This window comes from Otolemur garnettii, unplaced genomic scaffold, assembly GCF_000181295.1.
Source record: "Otolemur garnettii isolate 467f Iridium unplaced genomic scaffold, OtoGar3 scaffold00223, whole genome shotgun sequence".
Lineage (NCBI taxonomy): Eukaryota > Metazoa > Chordata > Mammalia > Primates > Galagidae > Otolemur > Otolemur garnettii.
Window position 1 is genome coordinate 185,710 of NW_003852618.1, and position 27,771 is coordinate 213,480.

The 27,771-nt window shown below is 36.2% G+C and overlaps 1 protein-coding gene across 1 annotated transcript; it reads left to right on the top strand.

Annotated features, from left to right (window-relative positions):
• Positions 1 to 12,207: 12,207 nt before the first annotated feature.
• Positions 12,208 to 13,165, top strand: LOC100946684 (olfactory receptor 5V1-like). The gene is given in 2 exon segments (XM_012812763.1): positions 12,208 to 12,387; positions 12,389 to 13,165. Coding segments are annotated over 2 exon segments (957 nt in total).
• Positions 13,166 to 27,771: the final 14,606 nt, after the last annotated feature.

Consider the following 27,771-nt stretch of genomic DNA (forward strand, 5'->3'; position numbering starts at 1 on the left):
TTAAGTGATTCTCTTGCCTCAGCATCACAAGTAGCTGGGACTACAGCCTGCCACAACACCTGGCTATTTTTTTTTTCTTGCAGTTGTTTAGTTGGCCTGGGCTGGGTTTGAATCTGCCACCTCAGTGTATGTGGCTGGCGCTGTAACCACTATGCTATGAGTGTTGAGCCATTATATTCTTCTTTTACTCTTTTTTTATTGATTGAGAGAATTAAGTGTGCCATAGACATTTAACTATATATTCGAGTGTGCTGTGGGATAAAAATGGTTGAAAAACACTGCTCTATGGATTACAGATAGAAAGTTCACAAAACCTGAACAAACTCAAGTGAATCAAGTGTGCAACCACAAGCAGAGTCTAAATGCTGGGGCCTAAAATCAGGGACTGAATTAAGAAGTGGATGCTGTAGATCCAATCAGATTGAGCTTTGATAACACCCCATGGCAAAATCCAGTCAGAACATAGCTTCTGGTGTCACCTATCACAAAATCCAATCAGATCACTCCTATTGCCCTCTGATTATAAAATCAGCCCAAATTCCTAGCTGCAGGAAACAGATTTGAACCCCCCACCTCACCCATGTGCTTGCACATGCTTGTTTTGGCTACCTTCTCAGTGTTTGGCTATGGCCTGTGTGCCGGCAAAGAACACAGTTTGGTTTTGAGAGTTTAGGAAATTTCACAATAAAATATGACTCCTTGGTATAAAGAATATTTTGAATTTTAAGCTCTTTGAGATTAACAGGCATTGCAAGGGAATTTCCCTCTATCTGGATAAACCAGACTGACCCATCAAAAGAACAATTGACTTCTCTTCCCCTCCCTGTTATCTCAATATACAGAGGTCTGACACTTAAGTTAGGGAACTCATCCTAGAAAAAGTTCTACATACCTTATTGCTGAATATCACTATAGTCACCTTCGAAGTACTCCCCTTGGGAAGCTATGCACTGATGCCAGAGCTTAGTTCACTCTTCAAAGCAATTTTAGAACTCTTTACTGAAAAGTTTAGATATTTTCTTCTAACCCATCTTCCAGTTAGTACTCTTTAAATTATGTCTCATCCATGCTCAATCTAATTTTTGAATTTTAATTTTAAAGTATTTTCTGAATTATAGATCTTTCATTATATTATTTTATAGTTTGTAACTCTCCTCTGAGTATTAACTTACATATAATTACAAAAAATATTTTTTCTCAAATTTAATTCTGAAAAGTATTTTTCTTATTTTTTTTTAATTTTTAAATATTTTTCTAACAGTTTTTTTTTAATAATCCCATATCTGGACTGCTTAGGAATCTATTTTTATTCTTTTTTTTCTTTTTTTTAAAAAATTAAACCATAGCTGTGTACATTAATGCAAGCATGGGGTACAGTGTGGTGTTTTCATATACAATTTGAAATATTTTTGTCAAACTGGTCAACATAACCTTCATGTCATTTTCTTAGTTACTGTGTTAAGACGTTTATATTCTACTATTAGAAAGATTCACTTGTACCCTTGTAAGATAAACCATAGAGGTAATCCCACCAATCACCCTCCTTCCACCCATCGATCCCCCTCCCTTCCCCTCTCCCTCCCACTCCCTCTCCCCTCCCCTCCCTCTCCCCATATTCTTAGGCTATAATTAGGTTATAGCTTTCATATGAAAGCTATAAATTAGTTTCATAATAGGGGTGAGTACATTGGATACTTTATCTTCCATTCTTGAGATACTTTGCTAATGAGAAAAATGTTTATTCAATTTTGTTAGGATGAAATGTTCTGTAGATGTCTGTTAAATCCAAAAGTTGAATAGTAAATTTAAATCTAAGATTTCTTTGCTAAGCTTCTTATTGAAGGATCTATCCAACACTGCCAAAGGAGTGTTCAAATCTCTGACTATGATGGAGCTGGGGGAAATCAAGTTGCTCATGCCAGTGAGTCTCTTTTATAAATTGAGGTGCATTCTGGTTGGGTGCATAGATATTGATAATTGAGATCTCATCATATCGAGTATTGCCCTTAACAAATATAAAGTGGTCAACTTTATCTTTGGTTACTTTTGTTGGTTTAAAACCTATTGTATCTGCTAATAAAATTGCAACACCAGCTTTTTTCTGCTTTCCATTAGCCTGGAATATAGATGACCATCCCTTCACCCTGAGTCTATATTTGCCTTTTAAGGCAAGGTGAGATTCTTGTATACAACAGATGTCTGGTCTGAGTTTCTGTATCCAATCAGCCAATCTGTGCCTCTTTAGAGGACAATTTAAGCCATTCACATCGATTGAAATTATTGATAAGCCTGATAAAATGTTAGGTATCGAGTTGTTCAAAAGTCCAGTGGACGTTTTTAATCCTTTTGCCACTGTAGAAGTTGGAGTTTGATCAATTGTTTCTGAGTTAGTTTACTTTTGTGGTGGAGGATTGCACTGGTCATTATGTAGAATGGGTCTGAGAATATCCTGGAGAGCTGGTTTAGTTATGGCAAATTTCTTCAATGCATGGATGTCATTAAAGTATTTAATTTCTCCATCATAAATGAAACTGAGTTTAGCTGGATACAGGATCCTGGGCTGAAAGTTATTTTGTTGTAAGAGATTAAATGTCAATGACCCCCCTCTTCTTGCCTGAAAGGTTTCGGCAGAAAGATCTGCAGTTATTCTAATATTCTTCCCCTTGTAGGTTATGATTTTCTTACGTCTTACTTCTTTCAAGATTTTCTCTTTCATATTAACTTTAGTGAAGTTAATTATGATGTGTCTGCAGGATGTCTTATTCAGGTTGAGTCATGTTGGGGTTCTGAAGCTGTCTGTTATCTGAATTTCAGGATCTCTTGGCATATCTGGAAAGTTTTCTTTCATAATTTCATGAAGAAGAGCCTCTGTGTTTTGTGAAGCAACTTTGTTGCCTTCAGGGATTCCTATAAAGTGAATATTAGTTTTCTTCGAATTATCCCAGAGCTCTCCGAGAGAATGATCCGTTTTTGCTTTCCATTTCTGTTCCTGTTTGAATGGTTGGGCACATTCAAAAGCTTTGTATTCAGTGTCTGAGATCCTCTCTTTTGCCTGCTGTATTCTGTTACCAGGGGATTCTACCATATTTTTCAGATATTTGAGGGCTGCAGTCTCTTGCCTCAATGTTTCAAAATCTTTGGTGGTTTTGTCTTTGAATTCATTGAATTCTTGAGTGAACTTTTGAAATGCTCCTTGGATTTCTAATTCTAACTTTGCCTCTATTCTATTAATCTTATTTGTAATCCAAATTCTGAATTTGATTTCTGACATCTCAGCCACCTGTTTATGAATGGGATCTTCAGTTTCATCTGCTACATCCTTTCTTGGGTGGGTTGATCTATTCTAGTTATTTATATTGCTAGAGTTTTTCTGCGGATTATGTCCCATGTTTATTTTACCCCGTTTGGCTTTTCCCCTTGGGCTTTGCCAAGGACCCATACAGTGCTACAGCCTGAGAAACTGAGGACCTGCTTGGTGTGGTGGGGCTAAGTGGCTCTTTCTTATTTTCAGCTGGTCTCTGTCCTATCCTAGTGAATCAGTTACTCTTGGTTGAAGTCTCAGCTGTGGAGAAATACCAGCAATTAAGTTGCCCCACCTTTCAGAAACAACATTTGGGCAAGGAAATTCAAACCTTCCCTCAACCATACACCCAGGGTGTCATTTTGGATAGTCCTTGGTTGATTAGCCTGGTTCAAGAGGTCTAAATCAGTTATGCCAGTTAGCACTGGTCTCAGGTGGGAGAGTTCAAAAAGTCTCTGGTGACTAGATAGGAGGGGTCTGCTGGTAGCTCAAATATGATTCATTCCTGTGCTCTGTGAGTGCAGATGGACCCATCCAGCAAATGAATTAGTCTGGGAAGGTTGATGCCTCCTTCCCCACCTTGCACCCAGTCACTATGACCCAGTTCCCTCCAGTGAGCAAATGCTCCTGGTGTTTTCGACTGTCTGAGTCACCAGGAGATCTGAGTCTGGCAGAGGGAGATGAGGCCTTGGGTGCTTAATGTAGGCTGGGGCAGTTCACTCAGTTCCAGCCCCACGCCTGATGTTGCTGGCAAAACAGGACAGAGCAACTTCACAGAATTTGTTTCTGTCCTGGCTAAATTCCTCTGCATATCAGATGCTGCTTCAGGTGTTAGCAATGACAACTCAGCCCTGGGCAGCAAACAATTAGAGTTTACATTCACGTGTCAATTCCAGCCTCTGCCCGCTCACTGCCTTTGTCTCAGCTATAGTTCCCTGAGGGCTGGGTGCTATTAGGCTCAGTTAAGCAGTCCTCTGGTTCAACCTCTCCCTGGAAGTCTGTGGGCTGTGCGTATTCTAGTCTCCATGCTCTGCCCAGGTTGGTACCACCCTTAGGGCTTCTCTTTACTCACAGAACTTCCCAAATCCACTCCACCAGTGCCTGCCACCAGAGAAAATGCTTGGCTTCCTCTGGTTGCCCAGAGAGACAGGGTGTGTCTATCCTTAATGGCCTCAGGAGCATGAGCCTTAATTGTTCCTGCTGCTGTGGCTGCCACTCTGCAACTCAGGATACTGCAGCTCCTGTAAGGTTCTCTCTCAGCTGACCATACTCTCCTCACTCCTGTGCCATAGAATCAGCATAGACTAGCACCAGCCCTTTTCCCCTCCACTCCTCTCATGAAAATGCCCAAGAATCTGGACTCCATGGATGACAAACCTCTAGACCTTGGGGTGAGAGTGGAGGGGGGTCCTGGGAGTTCAGAGTTGCAGGTAGAGAATATATACAGTTTTACAGTTTTATGCCTGGCAGGAGAGTGCCATGGCATCCTAGTAGGGGTAGGAGGTCCAGGTTTTAGAGGATTTCTCCCGTGGGATAGAGTGGGAGGACGTTTGAACTCTGCTTGCTTGTTTGTATGGAGTAAACTGTGAACTCTTCTTGTGGGGGAGGGGACTCCCATCCACTTGGTGGTGGATTTTGTACCTTTTGATTGTATTTTTGGGGTTGTAGCTCGCCTCAGCAAGGCTGATGTGCGTTCTTCAACCTTCTCTCTTGGCTGAGCTCCAAACCATCAGCTTACTTGTTAAACCTCTGTACTTTAAGTCTCCTTCTGGATGGGAGCCTCTGTAGAAAGCTGGCTGCAGTCCGCCATCTTGCCTCCGCCCCACCTCCTTTATTTTTATTTACTTTATTTAACGTGTTTAACTCTTGCCTTTTGTATGGCTAGTTACATTTGATTAACAGACAATGTACCTAGAAATTTGTAGGGATAATTTGAGCATGAGGATATCTTTTTCTAAGAAGATATATTTTTGTATATTGAAAACATTTAGTCTAGGACTACACAACCTAGATCATCTTAATAATGTCAGAAATTGAGCTAATTCAGATCCCATTAAGTTCTGTTCATTTCCACTTTATTCTTCCTCCTAGAATGAAATCTTTTGTGGTTGAAATAAAAGTTTGGGTGTATACCATTGCCTCTACTTTTGACTGGACACTGTTGTCCAATTTTTGTCCTTCTAACTCCATGAGTCAGACAAAATGGTACTCAGCCATTAAGCTTTTCAACAGCTGTTTTTAAAATGTGTCAATATCTCAAGAAAAAAAAAGGTGCCAAATGCTAGACTCCTCAATATATGCTGCTCTTTTTTTGTGATCTTGGCTCTGCAAATTCTTATTGCTTTTTTATTCCTTAAATTCAATTTTTAATACATTTACTAGATTTTCTTAGTTCTCAACTTGAGGGTTTGTATGGAACAACTTAGTCTGCTGGTGCGAAAACATAAACTTAGTGAAAGCATTTAAAAACAATTTAATTAATGCACCATAATTGTATATCTTTATGGGTAATATTTCTATATGTGTATAAATGTGTAATGATCAGATCAGGGTAATTAGCATCCCTATCACCTCAAATATGTATCATTTCTTTGTGTTTGAACTATTCAAAATCCTCTCTTCTAGCTCTTTGAAAATATAGGATAAATTATTAATTTAGTCACCCTACAGTACTATAGAACAATGGAACTTATTTCTCCTATCTAGCTGTAAGTTTTTTTTAATCTGCAAACACTTTATCTCTTGACTTTTTGATAATAAGTATTCTAATTGGAGTGAAGTATTATCTCACAGTTTTTTTGATTTGCATTTCCCTGATTAGTGTTGCTAAACATTTTTCCATATAACTGTTGATGGTTTGTATGTCTTCTTTTGAGAAAGGAAAATGGGATTTTTGCTTGTTATTTAATTGAATTTTTTGTTTGTTTTGTTTTTTGCTATTGAGTTGTTTGAGTTACTTGTGTTTTTAGATATTAGCCCCTTATATGGATCAATACCAACATTTTGAGACAGATTATGTTATGGTCCATTATTTCATTTCCAAGAAACACTGTCCGCAACATCCTTTGTGATTCATTCATACAAGTTTCAACTTGTTTGGCTTATTAGTGTTGCTGGGTAGGCTTCATTTGCTTCTCTGCAGATTTTAAAGTTTCATGATTTTTGTGTATCTCAAAACTTTTATAAGGACCCACATATTGGATGTATAGTTTGTAACACATTTTCCCACTCTAAAGGTTGTCTCATGTCTCTTTTGATTGTTTCCTTTGCTGTGCAGAAGCTTTTTGCTTTGATGTAATATCATTTGTTAATTTTTGTTTTTGTTCTCCATGCTTTTGAGGTCTTATCCAAAAAATTATTGCCTAGATAAATGTTATGGAGCTTCTCCCTATGTTTTCTTTTAGTTGTTTTGTAGTTTCTGACTTCACATTTAAGTCTTTAATCCACATCACACTGATACATGTATATAGTTTTCCCAATGCCATTTTTTGAAGATACTATTGTTTCCTATTGAGTGTTTTTAATACCTGTAAATGTGTGGATGATTTATTTCTGGCTCTCTACTCTGTTCCATTGATCTCTGTGTCTATTTTTATGTTAATACCATGCTGTTTTCTTTGTTTTGGCTGTTAGAGATATTTTCTGGCTACATGTAAACTTTAGGATTGTTTTTCTATTTCTGTGAAAAATATGATTGATATTTGATAAGGATTGCAAGAAATCTGTAGAATGCTTTGGGTAGTATGTACATTTTAACAATATTTATTTTTCCAATACATTAACACAGAATAGATATTTTTCCAATTATTTATGTCTTTTTCAATTTCATTCAGCATTTTATAGTTTTCAGCATAGTGATATTTTACCCCCAATTAAATTTATTCCTATGTTTTATTTTTTGGTAACTATTACAAATGAGGTCATTTACTTTTTTACATAGATTACTATTAATGTGCACAAATGCTACAGATTTTTGTATTTTGATTTTGTATCCTGTTATTTTGCTTAATTTGTTCATTAGATATATCAATTTTTTGGTGGTGTCTTTGGGGTTTCCTATGAATATGTGTAAGATCATGTGCTCTGCAAATAGGGACAATTTAATTTGTTTCCAATTGTGATACTTTTAATTTACTTATTTATATATTTTTGTAGCTGGGACTATAGGCACCTGCCACAATCTTGACTATTTTTTGGTTGCAGTTTGGCTGGGTGCTGGGTTTGAACCTGCCACCCTCGGTATATGGGGCTGGTGCCCTGCCCACTGAGCCATAGGCACTGCCCAATTTATTTATTTTTTTATCTTGCATGACTGCTCTGGCCAGTGGAAGTGGTGAGAGTGTGCATCCTTTATTTGTTTTGGATCTTAAAGGAAAAGTTTTCAACTTTCTTTGTTTAGTATGATATTGCCTGTGGACCTCTCATATATGACCTTTATTACATTGAGGTACTTTCTTAATTTGTTGAGAAATTTTATCATGAAGTGATGTTGAATTTTTCTAATACTTTTTCTACACCTATAGAAATAATCATATGTTTTCTGTTTCTCTTTCTGTTAATGTGATATTTCATTTATAGATTTGTGTATGAGAAAGTGAAATACCCTTGAATCAGTGGGATGAATCCTACTTAATCATGGTTGATGATCTTTTTGGTGGGTTGTCGAGTTTGGTTTGCTATTATTTTGTTGAAGGTTTTTTCTTGTATGATTATAAGAAATATTGTTCAATAGTTTCTTGTTATGTCTTAATTTAGTTTTGGTATTGGAGTAATGCTGGCTTTGTGGAATGAGTTTGAAAATCTTTCCTCCTTTTCAATTTTTTAGAATGGTTTGGAAAGAATTAATATTATTCCTTCTTTAAATGTTTGATAAAAATTCAGCAGTGAAGCCACCAGGTGGACTTTTATTCAATGGGAGACTTTTATCACTAATTAATTTTCCCCACTTATATTAGTTTGCTCAGATTTTCTGTTTACCTAATGACTCAATGTTGGCAGGTTTTATGTGTCTAGAAATCTATTTCTTCTAGTTTATCCAGTTTGTTAGAATATAGTGGTTCATAGTAATGTCTTATGATCCCTTTTATTTCTGTAGTATTGAATACAATGTTTCCTTTTTCTTCTCTGATTTTATTTATTTGAGTCTTTCCTCTCTCTTTTTTTTTACTTAGAGTAGCTAAAGGTTTGTGTATTTTATCGTCAAAAAACTGACTTTTCCTTTCATTGGTCTTTTGTATTGGTTTTCTAATCTCTATTTTATATCTTTATTATTTCCTTCCACTAACTCCTCATTTTTTTAAGGAAAATTTCAGAGGATAAAAAAGATATATTAATTCAGACATACTAATGCTGGAAATTTTACTTGTAGAGTTATGTTATGTCCAGTGTAATTTGCATGGCCAAGATTATGTGGTTCTAAAACATGATCTTTTTTCTATGAAAACTGGCTGAGATTTGTTTGGCAAACAAATATCTGCATAATGACTGTAACCAAAGGTCATTTGTTTGATTTACTTATCATTATTGTTAGTTGATTATAATGGCTATGACAACATTTTACAGAAAAAGGTAAGAAGCAGAACTTTCAAATTTTATGCTATTTTTAAAGGTTTAACTCTCTCAATTAATTACCATCTTTATTATGCTTATACTTATCACAGTAACCATTTCTGACATTTTGTAGATGGAGAGAGTTGTAGAGGAAGTAATCATTGCTTCTATGTGGAAAGAAAAATTTATTTTATGGAATAAATGTGTTTTGATACTTTAGTTTATATGTAAATAGATATCTAAGAGTGGAGAATATTGTACAGTGAGAAAATATAGTCTTCAGTGTCCCTTCTTCACTTTTTATTACTTGTGAAAATTCTTATATAAAAATAATTAATCCCAGGGCGGCACCTCTGGCTCAGTGAGTACGGTGCTGGCCCCATGTACTGAGGATGGTGGGTTTGATCCCAGCCCCTGCCAAGCTGCAACAAAAAAATAGCTGGGAGTTGTGGCAGGTGCCTGTAGTCTGAGCTACTAAGGAGGCTGAGGCAAGAGAATCACCTAAGCCCAAGAACTGGAGGTTGCTGTGAGCTGTGATGCCACAGCACTCTACCAAGGGTGGCAAAGTGAAACTTTGTCTCAAAAAAAAAATCATTAATACCTCAGTATTTGTTCTTTATTGTGTAACTGTGAATTTGGTGGCTTAAAACAATAACCATTTGTTAGCTCATAGTTCTGTAGGTCAGAATTACAGACATGGCTTGCTTGGGTTTTCTGCCCGGGGTACTACAAGGCTGAAATTAATGCATTATATAAGCTGTGTTTCTTCCCAGAATTTCTGGGGAAGACTTTACTTCCAACCTTATTCAGGTGGTAGGAAAAATTCAGTTCCTTATATTTGTAGAATTGAAATCTCCTTTTCTATACCAACTGTTGTTCAAGGCCAACGTCAGCTGCATTTCTTGTTGCTCCACACAACAGAGAACTTCTTAAGCTTGAATTTTCTTGTTCTTGAAATCTTTGACTTACTTGTCTGTGACCTTTAGACTTAGATGTAAATAGCTCATGTGATAAGATCAGGCCCACCTGGATAATCTTCCTATCTTAAGGCCAACTGATTTGGAAACTTTAATAAATGTGCAAAAAAATTTTTCCCATATAAGGCAGCAAAGTCACTGAAGTAATATCATATTACATGTTCTGCTACACTCAATGGGAGGAGATCATATAAAGGTGAAGAGTTATTAGGGATCTTAGAATTCGCTTCTAGCAATATGTTCTCTAAAAGTTGTTTTATCACTCAAATGAGACAAATAGTATAAAATATAGTTTTAAAATTAATATTTCTGTAATTATATGTTTTTAAAATTTTTATACTTATATAATAAAGTTTACATTAACATCATTTAAACAACAAAAGTAAAAGTAATTTTAACCTATGTCCAATATTGAGGATATCAATAGAAATTGATGATTTTTTCTCCTCTGGCAGGATCATTATTATTTTTTCATTTTGTCAACTTGAGCAATTTTACAATATACTTTAATTGCTACTAAGATATTCAGAGTCCCCAGGGTCTTCCTTATTGCTGTTTAGGGAAAAGTAATTAGATTTTGATTACAGAGTATATGCTTGTAAAAGAAATCATATAAATAAAAGAAGAGAGTTCTGGTTGGTCATATAAACTGGGAGAGAGGAGAGATAGTGGCAACTTTCTGTCATAGTTAAGGTTTCTTCAGACATAAGAGGGTGGAGTATATCAACTGTAGAAAAGAATTTCAGCCTTGTTCTCACAAAAATATGAAAAAGAGGCTAGTTTTCTTTATAAAAGTGACATTTTTCCTCCATGACAATTCCTGGTTTCATCAGTACCATAGAAAATCAAACTAAACCAAATGGGTAAGTGGTGCTAAATTAAATTGTCTTGAAAAAAATAAAAAAGATTTCTTTTGGTAAAAACAAAGAGATTCAAGCACTATGTGGTAAATTCAGACTATCAATAAGTGCTTTAAAATTATCTGATCCAACAAATGAGTCATTTCTATCATTGTTGAAAGCCCTTAATAGTTGATATCTTTGTCTATGTTAATAAGACAAAAGTGAATCAATGAAGATGTGTGTCAGAATTTCACTCATTTATTAATGACACAAATGGCATTTTTGCTAAAACAGGTGATAGTCTCTGAATAATGGAAGAAAATGTCGAAAGTATCTTCCTTTTACTGTGTTATTTACAATGTAATGGCATGTACATGCCACACCTTTAAATTTAATGTGCATCATTAACATTTTCTCTATTCACTTTCTTAGGCCTAGAAAATCAATCAAAGAATGAAATGGCATGATTTGTATAGCATTTTTCAAATTCCATGACATGAATGCTTCTACCATATCCAATTTCAAGCTATTATAATGATTCACTGAACATGAATTTGGGAATATGTGTAGCAGCACTCCATCACTTGGCATCTTCATCATATAGATGCAGTAAAGGTAATAATCTCCGAAGCACAGATAATAGTAAATGTAAAAAAATTTAAGACGTGATGAATTTTGTATATTTGTTACCTCTGTTTTTAATATAACTTATTCAATTGTAAGTTTATTTAATTTCACTTTTAGTAATGACTTTTTGCTAACTAGCTTCCAAAATTCCTGAAAATGTAACAATGGTCTTTTATGAGCCAATGAGATCTAGTTCAAGTGCACTATTGACTCTAGTGATTTGTAAGGACATTCAGTACAGGATAAACTTAATACAGAAAATGGTATATGAAAGATCAATTTGTTCTCGTTGTACAATAAAAGTTATTATTTTTAATGACGGCTTTTAACAGTGGGAGCTTATTTATGTCACCTGAGTATTCAACTCAAAGAGCCTTGAGCTGTAGGATTTGTATGTTGTGTTTATCTATATCTTATGAAATTGTCCCCTCAACATTGTATCACTCTCTGTTACCACTATGTGTTTTCTGCCCTCTTTATCCTGCATAATATGTAAAATGTGGCTAATGCTGTATGTACTCTATAAATGTATAGTTGACTGACCCCCTAATGATAACTGTATCTAAAAAGCCTCTGAGTTACTGCAACCTAAGAAGACAGACTTTATTGTGCATGTGCCCTTCTGTGGTTTACTTTGAAATTCAAAACTGCCACTAGTTTGATTTTAAGAGATTTGACCTATAGATGAAGGTTGGATATGTTTATATTTATATTGGATTCTTGGGCACAGAGTTTATTTGCTGTGAAATTGTGATTTTACAGACACATCTGATATTTGTTGATAAAGAGCTTTGCTTTTTTATCTGTGAAGTTTTTATTTTCTTGTTTTAGACGTTTCTGGAGAAGTACATTATTATAGACATCTACACTAACTTAGTCTCAATTTCAAAAGGAAAACCAGAACAATATTATGGAAGGAGAAAATCAAACAGCTCCATTTGAGTTTATCATCTTGGGATTCTCCAATTTAAATGAATTTCAATTTTTACTTTTCACCATCTTCTTTGTGACTTATATCTGTACCTTGGGAGGAAATATCATTATTATTTGGGTGACTATGACAGATTCACGCTTACATACTCCCATGTATTTTTTTTCTAGAAAACTTAGCTTTTCTTGATGTCTGTTATATCACCACCAATGTCCCCCAGATGATGGTGCATCTTTTATCAAAGAAAAAAAGTATTTCCTATGTGGGTTGCATGGCACAACTTTTTGCATTTATTTTTTCAGTTGGGTCAGAGTCCCTGCTATTGGCAGCAATGGCATATGATCGTTACATTGCGATATGCAAACCCTTAAGGTATTCTGTAATTATGAACAAGACCCTGTGTAGCCAGTTAGCAGCTTCATGCTGGACTGGTGGTTTTCTCAATTCAGTGGTGCACACGGTGTTGACATTCCGTCTGCCCTTCTGTGGCAACAATCAGATTAATTATTTCTTTTGTGACATTCCTCCTTTGCTGATCTTGTCCTGTGGGGACACTTTTATTAATGAGTTGGTGCTGCTCTGCATTGGAGTCTTCATTGGTTGGATGCCTTTTTTGTGTATTGTCCATTCCTACCTTTACATAATCTCTGCTATCTTGAGGATTCACTCCTCAGAGGGAAGAAAAAAGGCCTTTTCGACGTGTGCCTCCCACCTGATCATTGTTCTTCTCTATTATGGCAGTGCCATCTTCACATATGTACGGCCCATCTCAGCTTACTCATTGGAGAAAGACAGGCTGATCTCAGTATTGTACAGTGTTGTTACCCCCATGCTAAATCCTGTAATCTACTCTTTGAGGAATAAGGATATTAAAGAGGCTGTGAAAGTTATAAGGAGCAAGTGGCAAGCTTCAGGCTCACTGTCTTATGATTTATAAGCTATTCTTTTCTGAGGAAAATGGCATGTAGTATATCATGAAACTGTCATATAGGACCTGAGTTTTGCTAGCTACTTTCAAACAAAATTAAAAATTAATTGCAAGTTTCCACACCCAGTAAAGATGGATTGTTTGCATTATATAAACTCTCATACTTACAAACTCTATGCGAGATATTTTTGAAATGTTTCATAAAGATTAGTGAGTAGGGCATTGGCCCCATATCCCGAGGGTGGCGGGTTCCAACCTGGCCCCAGCCAAACTGCAACAGCAGAAGCAGCAACAACAACAACAACAACAACAACAACAACAACAAAAAGATCAGTGAAGTTAAAAGACAATGAAGAATCACAAGGTTAAGAATAAATAGAAGGTGGCAGTACAAAGAAGTAAAATTGACATTTGAGGCCTTTTTTCTGTGAGAACTTTTCTTGATCCTGACAACATGATTGAGATTTTGAATAGGGTTTTGTCATCCTTGTAAGATTAGATGGCTAAAGGTGAAATCTGGATTCTTCAGCTGCCCAGTGGAGGAAGGTCCCTAATAACTCACACTATTTCTAGGGTTGGAATCTGAAGGGTTGCACACTCATTTTAAGAATTAACTAAACGGAAACCAGTATTCACATGGATTATAGTCAGGCTTTGAATCATGTGTATATGATTAATGTGTATAATCCAGAAAATATGGTGCTTAAAATTAGATTAAGTTATTGTCTTGAGCACCTAGAAGAAACAAATGGAAATTCTCTTTGAAGGAAAATTAACATCATCATAGTGCCTACCAAATTGATAATGTCCTGAGCACCTAGAAGAAACTAATGGAAATTCTCTCTGAAGGAAATTAACATCATCATAGTGCATACCAAAAAAATAAACAAAAAATAAGTAGATACATGAGTACATAAATACAAAGCATCAGTAAAACAATAGACAACAAAAACATGGCAACAGTTATTTTAACTTATTGAACTACTTGTTGAACAAAATGCAGGGCATATTTATAATCTTCATGGAGATGAATTTCAGACTTAAAAAATTCATCAGGATTTTTGAAGCCATCAAAATAAAATTCAGATTTGGAAAACAAAAAAACAACAAAAACAATAAGGGATTAATTAGAAATTCAAGAATGAAAAATCATAAGAACCCAACTTAGAAACTAAGTGAATAGATTTAATGGAAGATTTGAAATGGTTTAAAGAGAAAATGGAGGAATTGGACAATATTATCAAGAACAAAGCTAATGCATGTAATTTCAGCACTCTGGGAGGTGGAGTTGGGTGGATTACCTGTGCTCACAGGTTCAGGACCAGCCTGAGCCAGAGCAAGACTCCATCTCTAAAAACAGGTGGGCAATGTGGTGCGCACCTGTAGTCCCAGCTACTTGGGAGGCTGAAGCAAAAAGATTCCTTTTTTTTTTTTTTTGCCTATTTTTATTAAATCATAACTGTGTAAATTGATGCATTTATGGGGTTCAGTGTACTGATTTGATACATAATGTGAAATGCTTACATCGAACTGATTAATACATCCATCACAATTATACTCTTTTCTTAATAGTTTTGAAATGTACCATTGCATCATGTACATTAGGTGAGGTCCCCCCAAATGCCCTCCCTCTTCCCACCTCCCCTTTTCCCTCCCCTCTCTTTCCTCTTCCCTTCTACTTTCTGACTATAGTTATGTTTTACCATTCATATGAATGTGTAGGTGATTATATATTGATTTCATAGTAGTACTGAGTACATTGGATACTTTTTCTTGCATTCTTGAGATACTTTATTAAGAAGAATATGTTCCAGCTCCATCCAGGTAAAAATAAAAGATGTGAAGTCTCCATCCATGGTGTACATATACCACAATTTGTTAATCCATCATGGGCCGATGGGCACTTGGGCTGTTTCCATGTCTTGGTAATTATGAATTGAGCTGCAATAAACATTCTGCTGCAAATGTCTTTATTGTAAAGTAATTTTTGATCATCTGGGTATATACATAGTAGAGGAATTGCAGGATCAAATAGTAGGTCTACTTTTAGTAAAAGGCAAAAGATTTATGCAATCTGAAGAGAAACCAGAGTATAGGTCTACTTGTAGTTTCTTGAGTATTTTCCAAACTTCTTTCCAAAAAGATCGTATTAGCTTGCCTTCCCACCAGCAGTGAAGAAGTGTTCCCTTCTCTCTACATCCACTCCAACATCTATAGTTTTGAGATTTTTTTTATGTGGGATAATCTAACTCGGGTTAGATAATATCTCAAAGTGGTTTTGTTTTGCATTTCTCTGATGATTAAAGATGAGGAGCATTTTTTCATGTGTTTGTAGGCCATGCACCTGTCTTCATCAGAGAAGTTTCTATTCAAGTCTCTTGCTGACATAGAAATGGGGTTATTTGTTCTTTTCTTATTGATTAGTTTGAATTCTCTCTGGATTCTAGTTATTAGACCTTTGTCAGAAGCATAACCTGCAAAAATCTTCTCCCATTATGAAGGTTGTCTGTTTGCTTTACTTACTGTGCTCTTGGCTATGAAAAAGCTTTTTAGTTTGATCATATCGTAGTAATGTATTTTTGGTGTTGCTTCAATTGCCTATATGGTCGTCCTCATAAAATAGTCTCCCAGGCCAATTTCTTCAAGTGTTTTTCTTTGTACTCTCTTCTAGTATTTTTGTAGTTTCATGTCTTAAGTTTAAATCCTTCATCCAGTCAGAATCAATTTTTGTGAATGGTGACAGGTGGGGGTCCCTTTAATTTGAAAGACAAATTAAAACTCAGAGTTAAGGGTTGGAAATCAATTTTTCAGGCAAATGGAAGTCAGAAGAAAAAAGGGGTTGCAATCTTATTTTCAGACACATGTGGGTTTAAAGCAACTAAAGTTACAAAGGACAATGATGGACACTTCATATTGGTCAAGGGAAAAACACAATAAGAAGACATTTCAATTCTAAATATTTATGCACCTAATTTAAATGCTCCCAGATTCTTGAAACAGACCTTACTTAGTCTGAGCAAAACAATATCTTATAACACCATAATAACAAGGGACTTTAACTCCCCTCTCTCAGAGATGGACAGATCTTCTAAACAGAAATTAAACAAAGATATTAGAGACTTAAATGAGACCTTAGAACAATTGTGCTTGATAGACATATATAGAACACTCCATCTCAAAGGTAAAGAATATACATTCTTCTCATCGTCCCATGGAACATTCTCTAAAACTGATTATATCCTTGGATATAAAGCAAACCTTAATAGAATCAAAAGAATTGAAATTATACCTTGCATCTTTTCAGACATAAGGCACTAAAAGTGGAACTCAACTCCAGCAATTACACTCAACCTCACACAAAGGGCTTTCGTGATTCTCTTGCCTCAGTCTTCCAAGTAGCTGGGACTACAGGCACCCGCCACAATGCCCAGCTCTTTTTGGTTGTAGTTCTCATTGTTGTTTGGCAGGCCTGGGCTGGATTTGAAGCCACCAGCTCTAGTGTATGTGGCTGGCACTCTCGCTGCTGAGCTACAGGTGCTGAACCAGGAGGTATTACTTCTTTCTCTATGCTTTGGAAAAGGTTGTATAATATAGGTACTAGTTCCTCTTGAAAAGTTTGATAGAATTCAGATGTGAAGCCATCTGGTCCTGGACTTTTCTTTTTGGGGAGGTTTTGTATTGTTGATGCTATTTTAGTGATTAATATAGGTCTATTCAAGATTTCTAATTCTTTCTGGTTGAGTCTAGGAAGGTGGTGTGCTTCCAGGTATTATTCCATTTCCTTCAGATTTTCATATTTCTGGGAATAAAGTTTTTTAGTAATCACTGAGGATTTTTTGAATTTATAAGGTGTCTTTTATTTCTTCTTTATCATTTCTGATAGATGATATTAGAGATTTTACTTTTCTATTTCTGGTTAGGTTGGACAAAGATTTATCAATTTTATTAATCTTTTCAAAAAACCAACTTTTTGTTTCATTGATCTTCTGAATGATTCTTTTGTTTTCAATTTCATTTAATTCTGCTCTAATTTTGGTTATTTCTTTTCTTCTGCTGGGTTTGGGGTTGGAATGTTCTTCCTTTTCCAGTTCTTGAGATGATCCATTAAGTTGTTGACTTCCTCTCTTTTTGTTTTCTTGATGAAGGCTTCTAAGTACTTTAAATTTCCTTCTTAGGACTTCCTTTGCAGTATCCCATAGATTTGATAATTTGTGTCTTCATTATGACTTTGTTCCAAAAATATGGTGATTTCCTTCTTAATTTTGTCTTTGACCCACCTATCATTCAGCCTAAGATTATTTAGTTTCCATGACTTTGTTTGAGTATGAAGATTCATGCTACTGTTGAGATCAACTTTTATTCCCTGGTGGTCCGAGAAGATACAAAGAATAATTTCTATTCTTTTAAATTTGCTGAGATTAGGCTTGTGTCCTAAGATTTGATCAATTTTGGAGGATGATTCATGGGCTGATGAAAAGAATGTATATTCAGTTTTATTAGGGTGAAGCGTTCTGTAGAGATCTGTTAAGTCCATTTGTTCTAGGGTCAGGTTTAAGTCTAATATTTCTTTGTTTAGTTTCCTTCTTGGAGGATTTATGCAAAACTGTAAAAGGGGTGTTAAACTCTCCAACTAGTATAATGCAGGAAGATATCAAATTCTTCATCTCCATTAGTGTTTGCTTTTTATTTATATTGAGGAGCAGTCTGCTGGATGGGTAAATGTTGATTACCAAAATCTCTTCATGTTGGGTGTTTCCCTTGCCAAATAGGTAGTGACCATCCTTATCTTTCTTTATCTTTGTTGGTTTAAGGCCAATTGTATCTGCAAGTAAAATTGCAACCCCTGCTTTCATCTGATTCCCATCTGTCATATTACTGATATCCATCCCTTCACCCTGAGTCTATTTTTATCCTGTAAGGTGAGGTGAGATTTTTGTATGCAGCAGATATCATGTCTGAGTTTATGTATTCAGTCAGCCAACCTGTACCTCCTTAGAGACAATTTAAACCATTTACACTGATTGAGAGAATTGATAAGCCTGGTAGTGTTTTGGGTGTCAAGTTTGTTGAAATTCCAGTGGACATTTTTAATCCTTTAACCACTATGGAAGTTAGGTTCTGTTCAAAAATTACAGAGCAAGTTTACTTTCATGGTAGGGCATTGTGCTGGTCATTGTGGAGGATGGCTCTGAAAATATCCCAGAGAGCTGGTTTAGTTATGGCAAATTTCTTCAACATGTGTATGTCATTAAAGTATTTGATTTTTTTTTTAAACACAGTTGAAACTCAGTACAGCTGGATATAGGATCCTGGGATGAAAGTTGTTTTGTTTTAGGAGATTGAAGGTCGATGACCATCCTCTTCTGGCTTGACATGTTTTGGCTAAGAGATCTGCAGTCATTCTGATTTTTTTCCTTTTGTAGGTAATGCTTTTCTTATGTTTGACTGCTTGCAGAATTTCCTCCTTCATCTTAACTTTGCCAAAGTTAATCATAATGTGTCTAGGAGATGCTTTATTTGGATTGAATCTTGCCGGGGCTCTGAAACTGTCTACTATCTGAATTTCTGTATCTCTTGCAATGCTTGGGAAATTCTCCTCCATAATCTCTTGCAATAGAGCATGTGTACCTTTAGGACCATCCTTTTCTCCTTCAGGAATTCCTATAAGATGCATGTTTGATCTTTTGGAGTGATCCCACAACTCTCTCAGGGAATGATCAGTTTTTGCTCTCCATTTGTCTGCTTCTTAGAGCATTTGGGAATGTTCAAAAGCTTTTCTTTAATTTTAGAGATCCTTTCTTCTGCCTGGTCAACTCTATTACTGAGGTATTCTACTACATTTTGGAGCTCCTCAAATAACTTTTTCATTTGCTTGAGCTCTGCTATCTCCTATTTCATTGTGTCCATATCTTTGGTGACTCTGTCTGTGAATTCATTAATTTCTTGAGAGGTGACTCTGTCTGTGAATTCATTAATTTCTTGAGACAACTTTAGAGCTACTCTTTGGATTTCAATTTCTAACTTTTCTTCCATTCTATTCATCTTATGTGCCATCCATATTCTGAATTCTATTACTGACATTTCAGCCATTTGTCTATGCATGGCATCTTCAGTTGTAACTCCTTTGTCATTCCTTTGGGTGAGCTGATCTACTCTGGTTATTCATGTTGCCAGAGTCCTTCTGTTGGTTCTGCACTATGTTTATTTTCCACTGTTTGGCTATTAGAACTGGTAAGGTAAGATTGAATTGGGGTTCCTAGGTAGTAGAGATAATCAGCCCCTTACCAAAGCACTAGGCTTTGTAATTATGGCTTATCTCCTACAACCTTACAAAGGCCTCTTTCAGAATTTTGACTCAAGACTCTGAGGACCTACTCCATAAGATAGTGCAAGCTAGCTCTGTTTGGTTATCAGCCAACCTCTACCCTATCCTAAGAAGCCACAGTATTGGGTTTAAATCTCTGCTGTGGAGAGATACAGACAGCTGTGGTGCTCCCACCCCTCTCTTTGAGTTCTTTTCCGCTGCAGAACTTCAAAGGTCAACCTCAGAGTGTCCCTAGGTGGATAGCCCCATACATGAATTTCAATCAAGTTGTCTTAGGGAATACAAACCTTGCTCAACAGAGAGGGATCCAAGGGTCTTCAACAGCACAATTGGAGCCAGGGGTCCATGCCCCCACCCACAATTCTCGGTCCACACCCGGTAAGCCTCTGCTTGCCAGCCCAGTTAGAGTCAGGGGACCATGCCCTGCCCACCAGTCTCAGTCTACACACAGTAAGTCTCTGCTGGCCGGCCCAGATTGGGTCAGGGAACCATGCCCCTGTTGGTAAGTCTCAGTCCAGACCCAGAGGCTTGTTGGCCTCTGGAGCCAGAGGACCACGCTCTTGCCCTCAGGTCTCAGTCCACACCTAGCAAGCCTCTGCCCACCTGCTAAACTCAGTCCACACAGGAACCACTCTCCCACCTGTGGGCACAGTCAGAGCTGGGGGTTTTGTACCCCCTCCCACCAGGCACAGCCCTAACCAAGGGTCAATGCCTCCACTGGCTGGGCAAAGTCATAACCAGGGGAATGTTCCTCCTCCCACTGAGTGTCCCTTTCTTCCCACACCCTCTTTATTCCCCAGTTTTCACAGATTCTGTCCTGATGTTTGACAGTCCACATTATGACCAGATCACTCAGGAAAAGACTAAACACTCTGTGCTCTGTAGGGGGCAGAACTTCAGACTGCCATGCAAGGGGGGGAAGGGTAGACTGGGAATTTGGAATTGTGGGGGAAATATTTGTTCAATTTTTTGCCTGGCAGGGTGATGTCTAGTTTTATAAGTGGGACCTCCCTGGAGAAAGAGACCAGGTGTTTAGTGGCTCTCTCCAGTGAGGTAAAATGAGAGGTCTTTTGTTCCCCGCTCACTCGCAGAGAGCTTATGGTGGGCCTCCTACTTGGGGAAGGGGTCTCCCATCCTCTAGTCAATAGGCTTTGTAACTATTATTTGTTTTCTTGAATGCTCTTCCTTGGAGTTACAGCTTGTCTAACTTTTTTCTTGGCTCAGCTGCCCACCTTTGGCTTCATAGAGTCTGATTCGGTCCAGTTTTTCACTCTTTGATCTAAAGCCTCTGCCAAGGATTGCTACTAGTTGGCCATCTTCCCAGAATTCCATAAGATTTCTTGAGCCCAAGTGTTTGAGGTTGCTGTGAGCTATGATGCCTGAGCACTTTATTGTGGACAACAAAGTAAGACTCTGTCTCAGAAAAAAGAAAAAAAACAAAGCACAGAAAAAAGTGAACAGTATATCACTATAAATAGTAAATATAGGAAGTACTATGAGTGCTAACATAAATATAAATATAATTCAAAAGTAGAAAAAATAATAAGGCTTAGGCAATATTTACAAAGATAATGGATAGAAAATATTCAAAACTGAAAAAATTAATTATTCAAAATCCTAGGCATGATATATTATAACTTTCATAAACAGATACATTATATTGAAATGGCAAAAATCTATAATAAAAGAAAATTTTAAAACAGAAGAGGAAAAAAAAGATAACCTATAACCCGGAAGAAACATATAAAGACTGGAAGATAATTTTCAATAGTAACTGTAGAATACAATGTTTGAAAGAGTGCAATGATACCTTCAGTGTATGAAAGAAGGTAACTGGGAACCTAGAATTTTACACCTAACAAAATACTATTCAAGCATGAGAGTTAAAGGTAATTTTATATAAATGAAAATACATGTTTGTATGTATACAAATACATGTTGTCACCTGGACAGACATATTAAAGGGCAGCCTGAAAATGATCACAAATGGCAGGTTTTGGGGAAGAAATAAAGAGAATTAATAATTATGAATATATTGGTAAATCTGAATGAATAGTTATTACATAAACAAAAGTACTGTGTTGTGAAGTTTGAATATTTAAAGAATTAATGTCAGGCCTGGCACGGTGGCTTATGCCTGTAATCCTAGCATTCTGAGAAGCTGAGGAGGGTGAATTGCCTGAGCTCATGGGTTTGAGACCAATCTGAGCTAGAGTGAGACCTTGTGTCTAAAAATAGCCTGGCGTTGGGGCTGGTAGCTGTAGTCTCAGCTACTTGGGAGGCTGAGGCAAGAGAATCACTTAAGCCCAAGAGTTTGAGGTTGCTGTGAGTTGTGATGCCACAGCACTCTACTGAGGGAGACAAAGTGAAACTCCATTTCAAAAAAAAAAAAAGAATTAATGTCTTTCATAACAATAGCTTATAAGTCAGGATAGGTTAAGTTGAATTAGACAGTCTTAAGATGCTTGTTTTGAAGGAGAGTAATATACCAACTAATATACATTTCAGGTTTTTATTAGTAAAGAATGAATTTGTTATTTTAAGCCTAACTACTAATGATTGGTTAAAGAATATGTAAGTTCCAGACTAGTAGGGATAAATAAAAGAAAGGGAACTAAAGAGACAAAAAGAATAAGAAGCATGGGACAAATAGAAAATATGAAACGAAATGGTAGATTTAACCCTCAAAATATTAGTTTCTACTTAAATGTAAATGTATTACTTCAATTAAAAGGCCAAAGTGTCAGATTGAAGAGAAAAAACCCCTGCAACTTTACACTGTTTACAAGAGATACATCTAACATGTAAAGGTACAGAATAATTTAATGTAAAATTATGTAAAAGTTATTTCATGCAAAAACTAGCAAAGGAAAGCTTGTGTTTTTATAGTAGAACATAGTATTTTAGGATACAAAATATTACCAAAGTGCAATGGATAATTTTATGTGTTAACATGACTAGACTGTGAAATGTCCAAGCATTTGGTTGAACATTATTTTTGTGTATTTTTGTGAGGGTGAGTTGGGTAAGACTGACTTTGAATTGTAGACAGAGTAAAGAAAATTGCTCTCCAAAGGTGGAGGGGCCTCATTCAATCAACCGAAGATCTGACTAGAACAAAAGGGTGATCCTCTCCTGATTAAGAGAAAATTCTCCTGTCTGATGACATTCTAACTAAAACATGGGTTCTTCTGGCTTTCTGCCTACAAATGAAACGTCAGTTCTTCCTGGTTCTACAGCAGACTGCTGGCATTTAGTCTTGTACTTGGACTCGAACATCAGCATTGGTTCTGCAGATTTTAGACTTGCCAGCTTCTATAATTTCATGAACTAATTTTTTTGACAAATTCCTATTTCTTTTCTTCCCTCCCTCCTCTCCTCTCATCTCCTTTCTTCTCTGCTCCTCCCTTCTCTCCTTTCCTCTCTTCTCTTCTCTTCTCTCTCCATATGGATATATATATATATATATATAGAGAGAGAGAGAGAGAGAGAGAGAGAGAAATATATCCTATTGATTTATTTTCCTCTGGTGAACCTCAACAAACAGATAAAGGGGATAACTGAAATTAATGTGTTTTCAATCCACCTGGAAGATGAAACAATTCTAAGTTTGTATGCACCTGTTACTAGATGGCCTCAAAATATGTAAAAAAATTTTACTGAGTCAAATGAGAAATATAAAAATGCATAATCATATTATAAAATTGTAACACTTCCCTCAGTAACAGATAAAAAGGCGGACTAAGAGTAATAAAAATAAAAAATCAACAGCACTATAATCACAACAACCTTGTGGTCATTATGGTAAACTAAATCCAAAGATGCAAAATACACATGTTCTTCAAGTGTTTCATAGAACAAATGTAAAAATTAAGTATAAATTAGACCACCAAAACATCAGTAAATTTAAAGAATTGAAATTCTACAAGTTAGTGATCAATGAGAAAAGGTAATGTAAACATTTTCATATGTATACATTTATTTGGGAATTAAAGACTTCATTTCTATTTCTGTTTTTTTTGGAGTCAGAGTCTCATTCTGTTGCCCAGGCTAGAGTGTGGTGGTGTCATCTTAGCTCACAGCAACCTCAAACTCCTTGATTCAAGCAAGCCTCCTGTCTCAGTCTTCCAAGTAGCCAGGACTACAGTCATCTACCAAAACACCTGGCTAATTTTTGTATTTTTTTTTTTTTTTTTTGAGACAGTGTCTCATTGTGTTGCCTTTGGTAGAGTGCTGTGGCATCACAGCTAACAGCAACCTCAAACTCTTGGGCTTAAGTGATTCTCTTGCCTCAGCCTCTCAAGTAGTTGGGACTATAGGCACCCTCACAACACCTGGTTATTTTCTTGTTGCAACTGTCATTGTTATTTAGCTGGCTTAGGCTGGGCTTGAACTTGCCAGCCTTGGTGCATGTGGCTGGAGTCATAACCACTGTGCTATAGGCACTGAACCTAATTTTTGTGTTTTTATTAGAGATAGGATCTGACTTTGTTCATGCTGGTCTCAAACTCCGGAGCTCAAGTGATCCTCTCACCTGGGCCTCCCAGATTCCTAGAATTACAGGGCATGAGCCACTGCACCTGGCCAAGAGCTACATATGAGTTAATATAATATTGCATTGGAAATTAGGAAAAGTTTTGAAATGGAAAAATGCCAACATTTTAAACTTATTAGATTCTGTTAAAGTCATGACAATGAAAAATTTACAGCCTTAAAAACATACATCAGAAAGGAAGAAAGGCTAAAAATTTATCTAAATATCCATCTTGGAATGTAAGGCAAAAAGAAAAAAATAAAGTAGAAGATTGAAGTGATTAAAATAATAACAGAAATTAACAAAATAACAAAACAGAAATAAACAAAACATGCAGTATTTATGCTATATTCTTACATGGATGTCTGTTATATAAGTACTTAAAATGATTTACTTTGTACATTTCTATATTTTTTATTTTTGCACATTATACTTCACAATAAAAGTTTTAAAAATTATATCATAACTGTGTACATTCATGCATTTATGGGATACAATGTGCTGATTTGATATACAATGTGGAATGTTTACATTAAACTGATTAAAATAACCATCACCTCACTTATTCGTTGTGGTAAGACATTTATACTCTACTCTTAATAGTTTTGAAATGTACCATTGCATTGTGCACATTAAGTAAGGTTTTTTAAATTAGTTGTGAATACTGAACACATGAATTGTTCATTGCCATAGCATGCATGTCATTGATCTTATTAGTCCTCTTGAAAGTCAGATACATTATTTTCTTTGGTAATTTTCTTGTGCTATAGTAAATCTTCCATCAGTTTGTGTACTTTTATTTATTTATTTATTTTTGAGACAGAGCCTCAAGCTGTCGCCCTGGGTAGAGTGCTGGGACATCACAGCTCACAGCAACCTTCAATTCCTGGGCTCAAGTGAGTCTCTTGCCTCTGCCTCCCAAGTAGCTGGAACTACAGGTGTCCGCCACAGTGCCTGGCTATTTTTTGGTTGCAGCCATCATTGTTGTTTGGTGGGCCTGGGCTGAATGCGAACCTGCCAGCTTAGGTGTATGTGGCTGGCACCTTAGCCGCTTGAGCCATAGGTGCTGAGCCAGTTTGTGTTCTTTTAAATGTAGCATTATTAGGTGGTAGAGAATAGAGGAAACAAAAAGAAGGGATTAAGGATAAAATGAACTAGATAGAGACCTTACTATATAAGGCAGAAAGTAAATCAAAATGAAGGAGAAGGAAGAAGGATTCACTCATGCCTATAATCCCAACACTCTGGGAGGCTGAGGCAGGAGGATCATTTGAAGTTAGGAATTCAAAACCAGCCTTAGCAAGAGTGAGATCCTATCTCTGCAAAAAAAAAAAAAAAAAAAAAAAAGAAAGAAAAGAAAAAGAAAAATTAGTCAGACATAGTGTGCCCACCTGTAGTTCCAGCTACTTGGGAGGCTGAGGCAAGAGGACCACTTGAACCCAGGAATTTGAGGTTGTAGTGAGTTATGATGATGCCACTGTACTCTACCTGGGGTAACAGAGTAAGACTCTGGGGCAAAAAAAAAAAAAAAAAATAGAGAAAAGCTCTGTCTATCCGCTCCCCCCCCCCCAATTGTTATGACTTGACCTATAGTCTTTGTGCTTCTATTCAGGTGTGTTTTCTACCTTTTTGGTTTGGCTTGTTTGTTTTAAATCAGTGGTATCAGAATGCTCACATCTATTTCACTGTCCACAATTTAGGCCTTTATATTTTCTTTTGCCCTTTCCTTTCTCTGATATAAAAGTGATCAATTATTTTCTATTATTTGTTCACATTCATCATCGCCTCTGTAATCCCCTGACTCTATTCTACTTTAAACTATTGCTTTATCACTGCATTACTACATTTCCCAAATGAAAGATTTGCCTCTATTCTCTCTTTCCTTGTTGATTTTGTGAAGAGGCCTAGATCACTCTTTCTAAAATGCTACTTTGATTCTGACTAAAACATAAATGTTTCCTTCCAGAAAAAAAAAATCAACAACTACAAAATAGTTTCTAAACAACTTCACCCAGTATTTATCTTCCAAAGCTACTTTCCAATGAGCTTTCCACATCTAAATCCCATTATTCTTTTAAAGAAACTTTTCTCTTAAATTTAAAATAGTGAATAAAATATGAATCTTAAAGTAATGTCTGTCTTTATACATTTGACATTTAGTGAGATAATAAAGTAAGATAAGAGAGTGGAGAAATGAGAAAAATGTATTAATTTTTATATGCAGCATTTGAGGCTCAACTGAACATGTGCCTTTATTATAAACTGCTTCCTAACTACATAGTTTGTATATTATGCATGATATGTATTACATAAGTTACCATTTATGTATGTACTAATTTGTTGGTTAATATAGCTTCCTTTAGTTATAGTGTTTTCAGATTAATATTAGTCGTCTATTTCTTTTTTTTTTTTTTTGACTTGCATAATTTTGTTTACTGTTACTATAAAACAGACTAGAAATTACCTCATGGATTCACTGTTCTGAAGGGAGGGAAGGACACTAAATAGCTATACTCCAGCACATTTTAATTATGTGTTGGGGCTCTGAAACATGACAGGATATAATATCCTAGTGTGCTCATGCGTGGTTATGGGGATTGTCTGTCATACCTTGGAGTTTTGAGGGGGGAATATTCAGTTGTGTCTATTTATCTGTGCTTTGTGAATTACTTTGGGAATTAAGAGTGCAAAGTGTAGAGCTGGATGTTTCTGTAAATTAGTCATCAATTTCTGTGTAACAAATTATCCTGAAATTTAGCAGCTTGAAAAAGTTAATGTTTATTATCTCAGAATATCCAGGGCCCAGGAAACTGAGTGCAACTTAGTTGGGTGCCTCTGACTCAGAGTTCTCACAAGGCTACAATAAAGGTGGTGGCTACGGCTATGGCCATCTTAAGGCTCAACTGCAAGATTTGATTCCCAGGTTGCCCACATTGCTGTCAGCAGGCCTCAGATTCCCACTGGCTGTTGACCAGAGATATGAATTTCTTGCCTCTTGGGGCTTTTCATACGTTAGCTCAGAAAATAATAGCTGACGTCCATCAGAGTGACTGAGCAGGAGAGAATAGCCAAGATGCAGCTGTAGTCTCTGTAACCTAATCTTAGATGTGACATCCTATCACTTCTACCATCTTCTATTCATTAGAAGTGAGTTAGTTATTCTAGTTCACACTCAGGGCATAGGAATTACACACACAAAGTCTTGAATACTAGGAGGTGGGGATCATTTGAGGCCACCTAATAGGCTGCCTACCTTACTGCTTTTCTGAAGACAAGAAATGGTATTAAGTTGAAATTATTTTTTTTAAATGAACACTATAGAGGAGTCAGAGTCCCTATTTTTTTATGTGTATGTCCATTGTATATAAGATACATATGTGCACACATAATTATTTACCATTTATTTATTTGTTTTTTCTAAATTTATTCATTTATGAAAGGATATTTGTATCTTTTATACACAAAGGAAGAAGTAATTTATAGATAGATTATGGTGGGAAAATGGTCTGATACTCCAAAAACTATTTCACTGAGTATCAATTCTATGAAAACCTATTCATTTCAGCCTTCATATCCATAGTTACTCCTTAAATATACATTAATAAAATTTATGTAGAGACCCTGACTTAGGTCACTTTAATCAAGTCAGACATTTTTCTGAAATAATCTCTAGCTATTCAATTTATAAACAATTACATATTAGCATTTTATAAATTTTTCCACAGATAATGTTCCTTTCTGCACCTGTGTTCTGTC